A 13529-nucleotide genomic window follows, 5' to 3' on the forward strand; every position below is an offset into this window, starting at 1 on the left:
AACCTGCAGGCCAATCTCGTGTATTCAAAAGTAGTATATATGCAATATTTTTTTTTATCACCACCGTCAATTTTGTAAAATTCTGATAATTTGACTCATTCATGACAAAGAATCAGATTTCATACTTGGATCTTTTTTAAAAAAAAATGTATCAATGTATATAACCATAAAATTCTTCAAAATTATATACATATATGACGAAATTTTGAGTCAGTCACACTGTTTTTTTTTAAGGTAGATGGTAATTTAATTGTAAATAAGAGCAATTTGAGGGTTATTTTCTTTTCTTTTCTCCTTTTGCAGACATCCCTTTTTGATTAAATGCTATAGGTATTAGGTGCAAGCAATCATTAGGTGAAAACTGAGAAATTAGAAGTAAGAAGTAAATAAATATTTAAAGCATGCATATATAGCAAAGTTTGATTCGTAAAAGTTCATAATTAGTAATGTCTTGATAGATAGAAATGTACATGTTTAGTTGATTTTGTAATTGTGAAAGATAATTATTGCGTGGATAGATTGCAAACTATAATACTCACGCGATTATAAGATTCTCAATAGGAGCCGCGCGAGTGACGCAACACGCCGTTTGCATGACAAAAGCAAATGTCATTTATATCCTAAGTTCATGAAACTATAATTATAAGCATAGATTATATTATATTGGACTTTAATGACTTATAATCAGTTTACAAAAAAAACTTAGAGTTAAGTGTTTATGATTTTTTTAATTTTTCTTTTATGTTTTAATATTCAAGGAGTATATTGTTATCTAATTATGTCATTCTTGTCAAACCAAGCATGGAACCATAAGCTAATAATTAAAATATGAATTCATCATCAAACTCCATTCTTTGAATTAAACGCGTTATATTAATCGAAATGAGAAAATGTAATAGTCATAATCAGTGTCGAAATAAAAGAACAATAGAAACCAACAACCCGAAAGGAGTGCATGGTCGCAATGATATGGGTGGAACAGAAGAAATGGTGGGTCGTTGTTTAGGCAAGGCAGGCGCCTTCATTAAAACATTTGCATGTGCATGTAAGTTTCCTCCATCGTAGTAGCCTACGCCTAGCAAGCGAAAGTCACCTATTTATATACTTATTTATTAACAAAGGTTGATTATAATTTCGTTGTTTTATATATTTTGTTCTTGTGTTAATTTTGTCGTCGGGGGAATGACTCAAAACACTGAAGAGTTAACTTGTCGTTTCCTCTTTTTAATTGACTTTGAGTTTGATTTCGGTTTATAATTTGTAAACTGTTTTGTTTTCTACGATAAAGGGTCCAAATGAAAGCAAGAGGAAAGGAGCTTCAAAGTGGACGGACTGTATTATATAATATAGATGTACATTTATTTGAAAATGCAGGTGGATTTGGGTCAATGTGAAAGGGAAACTTATGTCAAATATCCGATTTTTGGGTTGGTCAATTTATCCGGTTTACTCTCTCTCTCTTTCTAGCTTAACTTTTTTTTAGATTTTGCTATATATCTCTAACTCTTTTAGTGTTGATGAGAGATTAATCGACGCTTCTTCAGTTTTTTTTTTTGGAATAACAAACCGATCATCAAACAAAGATGGATACACGGACATAGAGTTAAAATGTATGTAGAGTCCACGAATGATTATGGTCGTACGTTTTCTATTCTCCTCCTTGGAACTCGTTAAGGAATAAACCATCATCTCCAGTCTCCACTACCCATTTTCTTACCAATAAAGGTGACTGAACATTTCTTCTGGTCCGTTGCTTTGCCACTCCCGATCACATGCCAAATTTGCAATGGAGAAAACCAGTATATAGAGTTCAAATACAATGACAATGCATGATTTCGAACCCAATACCTTAATTAGACCTTAGTTGATGATGGGGCAGGTGTCTACAAAAAATAATGTTTCATTAATCTACATGAAAATTAAAAACCTTAAATGTCAATTAATTCAAAATAGACGAGAGAGTATGTTCCATGCATGAAAATTGGGATATTTTGCTTTCATGTCCTTACACTGACTGTTGAGAACAAATGTGTGGGAGCGTTTGATGAGAGAGCTGTTGTCATTACGATTCAACTAATTTTCATATATGCACTTTCCTATTTCTAGTATTCATAGTTTGTGAGAAACCAGAGAAAACAAATTAAAAATTACTATATGACTAATGTCTTTATGTGTCTTCGTTAGAATGAATTAATTAATGATTCAAAGGAGTTTTTTTTTTTTTTTTTTTTTAATTTCAAAAAGGATATTTTATTTGTATTAAAATGTATCGTTTTTAAACGAATATTTTTTCAGTAAACTATTTATAGATATACCCTTAACTAGAGTTAATTACATACGTACCTAGCTACGTTATGTTTGTGGATTTTACAATCTTTTAAAGCTACAATTAATATGTAAGTCCTATGGGGCTATGGTGAATTCTATCATAGGCTTTTCAGAACAAATATTTTTTCTAGTGCTAAGTTTGAAAAAAGCTGGAGTCGATATTTATCTTTGGTTTTAATGTTAAAGGCCTTTGAATGAACATATTGGTTTATGTATAGCTTTCATTATTATTATTTTTTAATATTTAAGAAGGTGGTAAGTACAATATATATACGTAAAACATTTATTATAGAACATGGCGGGCCGATATAATTAAATACGCTATTTATCAGACTGATCTAATCAGAATGGTTTTCATATAGACACCAACCACACGTAAGTAAATTATGAATATATTATTTACATGAATGCATCTTTCTCCTTGTGCCTGATCTAGCCACAATTGTCTTTCACGAATAATATTGATATTGTTAATGGTTTTTATCGTATTCTTTACCAGGACAAAAAAAATAAACATGGAAACTTTGTTTCATATCTAAGGATTCCTACATGGAACTATATACATATATGTAGAAAACGTCAAGAAAGAATATTTGTAATCGGCAAAAGACAATATCTCTAGGGAACACATATACAGAATTAAAGTTGTTAAGCGAATATTTGGTCGAAAATATTGTTATTTTAGTGGATTTTGTAGCATGTCATCATTTACATTAAGAAAGGACTAATATATATATATATATATATATATTTAAAAATGGAGAAAAGGGAATGACTAAAATTAGGCCACCAAACAAACAAAGAGAAATGGAGAAAAGAGGGGTAACAACAACCATAGTCGCGAGGATCCATCGGACACCACTCGTCTCACCAAACCCTCTCTTTTCTTCTTGATCAGACTTATTCATTAGGTCCCACTTTCACATTTTCACCAAACCCCTTTCCTCTTTGCTGTCCAAATCATACTCAACTTACAACACCCCAAACCTAATCAATATGTACACGTCATATATCGAGTTATATCAATACATATATATTACTAATTAAGGAAGTTTGGAAAAGAAGATGGATCCAGTTCAATCATTTGAGTTTCATGTATTACTCATATTATCAAAACATGTGGTGATTATCACACCAAAAAAAAAAAAAACATGTGGTGATTAAGTATTTTTTTGCTATGTCGGTCGAGTATATTTATCAACTGAAAGAAATGGTCTGGAATGACTTTTCTTTTTCGAGTTAACTTTTCATGATGGATCTCCAAATTATTATCGTCCATAAACTTGTACACCCATCGAAGAGTGGAATGAAAAGCTTTAAACTTGTTGAAAGTTTATAGGATTGGACATATCTAAATAAATTAGAATTGATTGACGCCCTAGAGATTTTTCTTAGTTTAATATATGTAGTAGGTGGTAGATGAGAATGAGACGTACGTAAAATTTCAATAGACTACTAGTCGTAATGGTATCTATGATCATATATATTTGGTTTAAGAAAACAAACTAGTTAACTTTAAAGTTGTGCATTTATCGATACACTCCTTGCAATAAAATGGATACTAGTTGTCGTCTTTTGTAGTATTCTATCCACCCTGCTCCCCCACATGCTGTCGCAATTTTGAACATTAATTATTAAATATTCGTTTAAGAACCTAAGATAGCAGTCGACGCGACCTTTCTATTTCGTTCGTCAGAACTCAGAGGTTGTACCGTTGTAGAGTTCTTAGTTTATTGGGCTTAATTAGTTTAGTTATTCTTTTACTCGATGGGCTATCTTTTAGATGGGTTTGTTAAAAAGACAACACACCATTTTCTAATTGCCTTGCTTCGAAAACCAAGTTTGATTTCTACTCTGATCACATGATTCTTAAAATTTCATCATAGGTCGCTAATCTAACTCAGGGCAACAGGCAAAAAACAAAGAGAGGTATTGTCATTTGTCAATCATGCAAGTTATTCGGAAAAACAAAATCCACAAGATCATTTACAATGTAATCATGGGCCCTAGTTAAACCCATAAAGAGTTTTTAAGAAAGCCTTAAAAATTTAATTTTTCATAAACCGAAAAATCACAAAGATAAAAAAGCTTACAGAACAAATATGTTACATAATTTATCTAAAGTAAAAGTATGCTTCAGTTATAAATTTTATGTTGCCAATGTATATTCATTTGACGTTCATGAATATCATTTGTCACTTTATTATGATTACTAGATTAAGAGTTATAAAATTTATATTCTATGACTATCTCAAAAGACAAAAAGATTTGCTGTTAAATTAGAGAGTTCATGTTGACAAATATTGGCAACGGCCTGGAACTAGAAATGGCCAGGGAGGGAATCACTACGTCTCCACTGGGATCGTTCTTTTGAGATGCATCACTTTAGATTAGAATGAGGCAAAAAAAAAAAAAGTCAGATAAGAGAAAAAAAGATAATAATGACTAATGAGAATATTATCTTTATGAATACAAAAAGTTGGAGTCTGCTAAAGTCGATACACAAGGAGGCGATAAAGGAATTCGTCATTTGTCCACATTCCATAAAGACCCATTTAGTCATCTTCCCATACAGATCATTCCTATTTATGCTGGACTTGTCTTTAAAGTCTTTACTAGATTATATAATCAATTTGAGGTAAGTAATTTAACAAAAATTACAAGAGAACAACAACAAACTAATTTTAAAATTTAAGAACTAAAATGCTTAAACGAATTAAAGTTTCTTTTACTTTATATACCAAAATGGAAATTAGAAATTTAGAATCCATTACAAACATGATATATATATATATTATATATATATCTATGTGAAGAAAAGGTGTAATTGGTAGGAATGTAATGTTCGATCACGCTGTAAAGAAGACTAGAGAAGACTCTTGTCATATTGTTTTGTCTCGTGACAAAATATACATATTAATACAGATCCAAAGGAGAAAATACAATAAACTTTAAGGAAAATAAAATAAAATAAGCATATTGATGATAACTAGGATACGAAACTAAACAAAAAAGAAGATGATATTGGAAAAGGCAAAGAAGAAGAATAATCCATTTTAATAAAGCAATAGAAGAGATTGATTCAAAAGCTCATTAGCCGATGCCATAGATGTTTTTAGGAAGACGATAAAACAGTAAAACAACACTCAGATCTCTAGTTTTTGTCTACTCTCCCAAAACCCGATAATGTTTTCTTCTCAACGTTTTGACCGTTTCTTATCTTTGCCATAGTACAATTTAAGCTTTGGTTATTAAAACACTAATTACTAATAAATTAGGATGAACAGAAATGTTGTGGAGACCGAAGAAAATATGTGTACCAATAAATTTTCACTAACACTATCGGATCAATCAAACTGTTTGTCATTAAACATTTGAAAATGATATTTAGCGGAACTCTTGATCTTAATTTTTTTGATCTTATCTCTAAACCTTTAATAACTCTATATATATAAATTTAACAACTCTGGCTAGACTATATCCATGCAACTTGAAACATAGAGTTATCTTATTTAAAGGTTAAAGCTAATCTTTTTACAACTTTTATCCTCCAATTTATTTTGTTAACGCAATTTGAATTACCAATTTCCCACTATAATTATGATAAGATGTACACTTTCTTTTTTGGGTACAATATCGCTAACGTTTTTTTCTTCTTGACAACAAATTACAAGTATCTTACTCTAATTATATTCAACATATCAACAAATAGTAACATGTGTAGATGCACACTAAAAACATAGACATAGCGTACGTTGGGGGATTTATTTTGGGAATTCTGTCACATGTGTACAACTCGATTTATTTATTTAACGATTTTTTTCCCCGGGTATATATTTATGTGACATTTAATGAGTTGGAACTTCCTTTTTTTCGTTGGATTCATTATGTTTGTTTCATAGGGTACACGTTATTGCCTAAATGTAAATATAACATTGATGTTAAAAAATAAATAAAATATTAATAAATATTTATCTGTTCTATTGGCAAAATAAAACCAAGTAAGGTATATATCCGAATAACACTGAACTGAATCTCGAATATAATAATTTAGGGATGAAAAACAGAATCTCGAATATAGTTAAGATATTACCAGATTTATGTTTAGCATATACTAATATCTTAGAACTAGATCATTTAAGAACGTTATCGTGATCATCAATTTTCAAATTTCCTCCTTGATTTCATTATTTTTTAAGTATTTTTCTTTTCAATAACAATAACAATAAGATAACTTTTTTTCGTTTAACTTAATATTTTAAATGATTTGTGTTAAATTTACAAATGTTATTCAAACTTGAATTTTAAAAAATCAATTAAAATCTATTATTATTGAATTGATGATTTAAAATTTTACTTAAAAATCTATTGTTATACAAAATAGTTTATAGATTTAGATTTTAATGACATTTTAGGAATTCTGGAGAATTTGAGAGGTTTTGTTTAGTTTAAAATACTGAAATCCAAATCTCATGATTTTAAATAAGATTTAAAAGAATTTTACAATAAATCATATTGATTTCTCTAAAATCTATTAAATTTTCTAAATATCATAAAAATTTTCAAAATCATGGTTTCAATAAACACTTTCAGTCACTTTAAAAATTATATTAATTTTTCATAAAAGATAAACATGCGGATGTAACAATAAATAATTAAATATTCTCAAGAAACAGAAGAGAATGTCATTGAATTTAAACCTGAAAATATCATTATTAACTAAAATGGCACCGTTTAGCTGGAGACTGCGGGGGTGTGAGAATCCACTACGACAACGCTAAAGGTGGACCACAAATGATCTGGACCATTAAATTAAACGTGAAAAGCCATACGAACGGTTTAGATGTAAGTAGTAGAGTCTAGGACTTGTTTAATAATATATGGACCCAACAATTGCAACTTTACCACTTACCTCCACTGGCTTTGGGAAGCTCTTCTCTCTGCTCTCTTCTCTCTTCTCTCACATCAGGCAAAAAAGCAAACACTTAACGAGGAAGAAACACACTCATTTCTCTCTCACGTTCCCCTAAATTTTATAACTTTTTTTTGGGTTTCTGGTTTTGTGGTTAAAACCATTTTCTCTCCTTAAATCTCTCTGTTGGAGAAAGTAATTATGTTTTAGGTTCGACTACTCTGTTTCTGGGAATTTTCATTTCTTTTTTTTCTTTCTTTCTGGGATCACATTTTGCTTTTTTTCTTTTTTTTTTTTCTTTTGGTTCTTTTATTTTGTAACGCCATTTATGTGTTGAAACTGTTACCAAGTGTTGGGTCTCTGAGTAGGAGATGGTGAGAATCTCGCTGCTTTTGTTGTGTCTACTGGTTTCTACTTGTCTTTTCCATACTTCATCAGCACAAGCTCCAGGTAAATTCACTGTTTCTCGGTACTTTTTTTTGTTGGTTGTTTCCTTTCTTGAATTAGGATTCTAGTTTTATGTGATAGTAACAAGGGTTTTGAAAAGTTTCGCCTTTTGTTAACAAATCTCAAGAGCTCTGCTGTTTTGAGATTTGTGTGTTTAGTTGGACTGTAGTAGGCAAAAAAGGTTGAGTCTTTGTGGTATTTGAATTGAATTCTATAACAAAAATCAAATTTTTTGTTTTTGGGGTAAGGGCAGGTTTTGTAAGCTTGGATTGTGGAGGTGCAGAGCCATTTACTGATGAGCTTGGACTTAAATGGTCACCTGATAATCATCTTATATACGGGGAAACCGCTAAGATATCGTCCCTTAACGAAACAAGAGCTCAGTACACGACTTTGAGGCATTTCCCTGCTGATTCAAGAAAGTATTGCTACACACTCAATGTCACTAGTAGGAATCGTTATCTCCTTAGAGCTACTTTCTTGTATGGTGATTTCGACAACAGCAGCAATGTGTATCCCAAATTCGATATCTCCCTAGGGGCGACTCATTGGGCGACCATTGCTATCTCTGAAACCTATACAATCGAGACAGCAGAACTGGTGTTTCTGGCTTCTACTCCTAGTGTCAGCGTTTGTTTGTCCAATGCCACTACTGGGAAGCCGTTTATATCTACCCTTGAGCTTAGGCAGTTGAATGGTCCAATGTATAGCACCAACTTTGAAGACCGGTTTTACCTGAGTGTTGCAGCTCGGATTAATTTTGGTGCTGAAAGTGAAGCTTCTGTGAGGTCAGTATATAGAGTTCATGTTCTGTTAGTTGTGTCAACAACGTTGTGATTTTATCAGGATGAGTTACGAAAACACTAAGTTGTTGGTATTGCAGGTACCCGGATGATCCGTATGATAGAATATGGGAATCTGATTTGTTAAAGAAGCCTAATTATCTTGTGGATGTTGCTGCTGGGACTGTACGAGTGTCGACTACATTGCCTATTGAAAGCAGTGTCCATGAGAAACCGCCTCAGAAGGTTATGCAGACGGCTGTGGTTGGAACAAACGGGTCCTTAACTTACAGAATTAATCTGGAGGGCTTCCCTGGTTCTGGTTGGGCATTTACATACTTTTCTGAAATCGAGGATTTGGCTGACGACGAGTCAAGGAAGTTCAGATTAGTTCTACCTAATCAGCCTGACATTAGCAAATCCATTGTTAACATCAAGGAAAATGCGCTGGGACCACATCGTGTTTATGAACCTGGCTATCCTAACATAACCCTTCCATATGTGCTNTAATAATATATGGACCCAACAATTGCAACTTTACCACTTACCTCCACTGGCTTTGGGAAGCTCTTCTCTCTGCTCTCTTCTCTCTTCTCTCACATCAGGCAAAAAAGCAAACACTTAACGAGGAAGAAACACACTCATTTCTCTCTCACGTTCCNTGTGTCTTCTTCACATTTGATTCTAAGATGATTGCTTGTGTTGCAGCAACTATTATGGCTAATGTGGCATCTCTCTATTCTTCCACTGAGTGGGCTCAAGNTTGGGTTTCTGGTTTTGTGGTTAAAACCATTTTCTCTCCTTAAATCTCTCTGTTGGAGAAAGTAATTATGTTTTAGGTTCGACTACTCTGTTTCTGGGAATTTTCATTTCTTTTTTTTCTTTCTTTCTGGGATCACATTTTGCTTTTTTTCTTTTTTTTTTTTCTTTTGGTTCTTTTATTTTGTAACGCCATTTATGTGTTGAAACTGTTACCAAGTGTTGGGTCTCTGAGTAGGAGATGGTGAGAATCTCGCTGCTTTTGTTGTGTCTACTGGTTTCTACTTGTCTTTTCCATACTTCATCAGCACAAGCTCCAGGTAAATTCACTGTTTCTCGGTACTTTTTTTTGTTGGTTGTTTCCTTTCTTGAATTAGGATTCTAGTTTTATGTGATAGTAACAAGGGTTTTGAAAAGTTTCGCCTTTTGTTAACAAATCTCAAGAGCTCTGCTGTTTTGAGATTTGTGTGTTTAGTTGGACTGTAGTAGGCAAAAAAGGTTGAGTCTTTGTGGTATTTGAATTGAATTCTATAACAAAAATCAAATTTTTTGTTTTTGGGGTAAGGGCAGGTTTTGTAAGCTTGGATTGTGGAGGTGCAGAGCCATTTACTGATGAGCTTGGACTTAAATGGTCACCTGATAATCATCTTATATACGGGGAAACCGCTAAGATATCGTCCCTTAACGAAACAAGAGCTCAGTACACGACTTTGAGGCATTTCCCTGCTGATTCAAGAAAGTATTGCTACACACTCAATGTCACTAGTAGGAATCGTTATCTCCTTAGAGCTACTTTCTTGTATGGTGATTTCGACAACAGCAGCAATGTGTATCCCAAATTCGATATCTCCCTAGGGGCGACTCATTGGGCGACCATTGCTATCTCTGAAACCTATACAATCGAGACAGCAGAACTGGTGTTTCTGGCTTCTACTCCTAGTGTCAGCGTTTGTTTGTCCAATGCCACTACTGGGAAGCCGTTTATATCTACCCTTGAGCTTAGGCAGTTGAATGGTCCAATGTATAGCACCAACTTTGAAGACCGGTTTTACCTGAGTGTTGCAGCTCGGATTAATTTTGGTGCTGAAAGTGAAGCTTCTGTGAGGTCAGTATATAGAGTTCATGTTCTGTTAGTTGTGTCAACAACGTTGTGATTTTATCAGGATGAGTTACGAAAACACTAAGTTGTTGGTATTGCAGGTACCCGGATGATCCGTATGATAGAATATGGGAATCTGATTTGTTAAAGAAGCCTAATTATCTTGTGGATGTTGCTGCTGGGACTGTACGAGTGTCGACTACATTGCCTATTGAAAGCAGTGTCCATGAGAAACCGCCTCAGAAGGTTATGCAGACGGCTGTGGTTGGAACAAACGGGTCCTTAACTTACAGAATTAATCTGGAGGGCTTCCCTGGTTCTGGTTGGGCATTTACATACTTTTCTGAAATCGAGGATTTGGCTGACGACGAGTCAAGGAAGTTCAGATTAGTTCTACCTAATCAGCCTGACATTAGCAAATCCATTGTTAACATCAAGGAAAATGCGCTGGGACCACATCGTGTTTATGAACCTGGCTATCCTAACATAACCCTTCCATATGTGCTCAACTTCAGATTTGCCAAAACGGCTGATTCTTCTAGGGGACCCCTTCTGAATGCCATGGAGATCAGCAAGTATCTGCGGAAAAGCGATGGTTCAGTAGACGGTGAGCACAACAACTAGCCCTTCCTCTTAGTGTTTGTGTCTTCTTCACATTTGATTCTAAGATGATTGCTTGTGTTGCAGCAACTATTATGGCTAATGTGGCATCTCTCTATTCTTCCACTGAGTGGGCTCAAGAAGGCGGAGACCCATGTTCACCCTCACCATGGTCGTGGGTGGAATGCAATTCGGATCCACAACCAAGGGTTGTTGCTGTGTAAGCAAGTCTATCTTAGTAGCTTTATTTGCTATCGGTTGTTTGTGTATGTGCTTATATGTCATGCCTCTTATAACTGCAGCAAGCTGTCGAATATGAACTTGACGGGAAATATACCTTCTGACCTGGTGAAATTGANACTTGTCTTTTCCATACTTCATCAGCACAAGCTCCAGGTAAATTCACTGTTTCTCGGTACTTTTTTTTGTTGGTTGTTTCCTTTCTTGAATTAGGATTCTAGTTTTATGTGATAGTAACAAGGGTTTTGAAAAGTTTCGCCTTTTGTTAACAAATCTCAAGAGCTCTGCTGTTTTGAGATTTGTGTGTTTAGTTGGACTGTAGTAGGCAAAAAAGGTTGAGTCTTTGTGGTATTTGAATTGAATTCTATAACAAAAATCAAATTTTTTGTTTTTGGGGTAAGGGCAGGTTTTGTAAGCTTGGATTGTGGAGGTGCAGAGCCATTTACTGATGAGCTTGGACTTAAATGGTCACCTGATAATCATCTTATATACGGGGAAACCGCTAAGATATCGTCCCTTAACGAAACAAGAGCTCAGTACACGACTTTGAGGCATTTCCCTGCTGATTCAAGAAAGTATTGCTACACACTCAATGTCACTAGTAGGAATCGTTATCTCCTTAGAGCTACTTTCTTGTATGGTGATTTCGACAACAGCAGCAATGTGTATCCCAAATTCGATATCTCCCTAGGGGCGACTCATTGGGCGACCATTGCTATCTCTGAAACCTATACAATCGAGACAGCAGAACTGGTGTTTCTGGCTTCTACTCCTAGTGTCAGCGTTTGTTTGTCCAATGCCACTACTGGGAAGCCGTTTATATCTACCCTTGAGCTTAGGCAGTTGAATGGTCCAATGTATAGCACCAACTTTGAAGACCGGTTTTACCTGAGTGTTGCAGCTCGGATTAATTTTGGTGCTGAAAGTGAAGCTTCTGTGAGGTCAGTATATAGAGTTCATGTTCTGTTAGTTGTGTCAACAACGTTGTGATTTTATCAGGATGAGTTACGAAAACACTAAGTTGTTGGTATTGCAGGTACCCGGATGATCCGTATGATAGAATATGGGAATCTGATTTGTTAAAGAAGCCTAATTATCTTGTGGATGTTGCTGCTGGGACTGTACGAGTGTCGACTACATTGCCTATTGAAAGCAGTGTCCATGAGAAACCGCCTCAGAAGGTTATGCAGACGGCTGTGGTTGGAACAAACGGGTCCTTAACTTACAGAATTAATCTGGAGGGCTTCCCTGGTTCTGGTTGGGCATTTACATACTTTTCTGAAATCGAGGATTTGGCTGACGACGAGTCAAGGAAGTTCAGATTAGTTCTACCTAATCAGCCTGACATTAGCAAATCCATTGTTAACATCAAGGAAAATGCGCTGGGACCACATCGTGTTTATGAACCTGGCTATCCTAACATAACCCTTCCATATGTGCTCAACTTCAGATTTGCCAAAACGGCTGATTCTTCTAGGGGACCCCTTCTGAATGCCATGGAGATCAGCAAGTATCTGCGGAAAAGCGATGGTTCAGTAGACGGTGAGCACAACAACTAGCCCTTCCTCTTAGTGTTTGTGTCTTCTTCACATTTGATTCTAAGATGATTGCTTGTGTTGCAGCAACTATTATGGCTAATGTGGCATCTCTCTATTCTTCCACTGAGTGGGCTCAAGAAGGCGGAGACCCATGTTCACCCTCACCATGGTCGTGGGTGGAATGCAATTCGGATCCACAACCAAGGGTTGTTGCTGTGTAAGCAAGTCTATCTTAGTAGCTTTATTTGCTATCGGTTGTTTGTGTATGTGCTTATATGTCATGCCTCTTATAACTGCAGCAAGCTGTCGAATATGAACTTGACGGGAAATATACCTTCTGACCTGGTGAAATTGACTGGATTGGTTGAGTTGTAAGTTGCTTATTCTTTTAGACTTTTTAATTTAGGAGTATACAACTGATGTTCTTGTTATTGACATTGCAACTTTCGTCAATGGTAGATGGCTTGATGGGAATTCTTTTACCGGTCCAATACCGGATTTCTCTCGGTGCCCAAACCTGGAGATTATGTAAAGTCACTTTCTTTGGAGTTTAAGTTTCTTTTCTTGCCTTCATATAACTATAAATATATAATGAACTATTTGCAGACACTTTGAGAACAACCGACTAACCGGAAAGATCCCTTCCTCGTCGGCCAAACTCCCAAACCTGAAGGAACTGTAAGCTTTTTAAACAGGATTAATATATTGANTATATACGGGGAAACCGCTAAGATATCGTCCCTTAACGAAACAAGAGCTCAGTACACGACTTTGAGGCATTTCCCTGCTGATTCAAGAAAGTATTGCTACACACTCAATGTCAC

The 13529-nt window shown here is 34.9% G+C and overlaps 2 protein-coding genes across 2 annotated transcripts in view; both read left to right on the forward strand.

Annotated features, from left to right (window-relative positions):
• On the forward strand, positions 7242-8979 carry LOC104784235 (probable LRR receptor-like serine/threonine-protein kinase At1g67720). The gene is made up of 3 exons (XM_010509289.2): positions 7242-7690; positions 7941-8475; positions 8571-8979. The coding sequence occupies exons 1-3, from the start codon at positions 7612-7614 to the stop codon at positions 8977-8979; spliced, it is 1023 nt and encodes a 340-aa protein (XP_010507591.1). The 5' UTR covers positions 7242-7611.
• The window catches only part of LOC104782126 (probable LRR receptor-like serine/threonine-protein kinase At1g67720), a 9629-nt gene continuing 5340 nt past the window's right edge, over positions 9241-13529 (forward strand). Inside the window, exons 1-5 of the mRNA XM_010506960.2 lie at positions 9241-9548; positions 9799-10333; positions 10429-10934; positions 11015-11147; positions 13005-13076. Coding sequence (XP_010505262.1) covers positions 9470-9548; positions 9799-10333; positions 10429-10934; positions 11015-11147; positions 13005-13076 — 1325 coding nt within the window. The 5' untranslated portion in view covers positions 9241-9469. The remainder of the gene's footprint in view (positions 9549-9798; positions 10334-10428; positions 10935-11014; positions 11148-13004; positions 13077-13529) is intronic.

The sequence above is a fragment of the Camelina sativa genome, chromosome 4, assembly GCF_000633955.1.
Source record: "Camelina sativa cultivar DH55 chromosome 4, Cs, whole genome shotgun sequence".
Taxonomy (NCBI): Eukaryota; Viridiplantae; Streptophyta; class Magnoliopsida; order Brassicales; family Brassicaceae; genus Camelina; species Camelina sativa.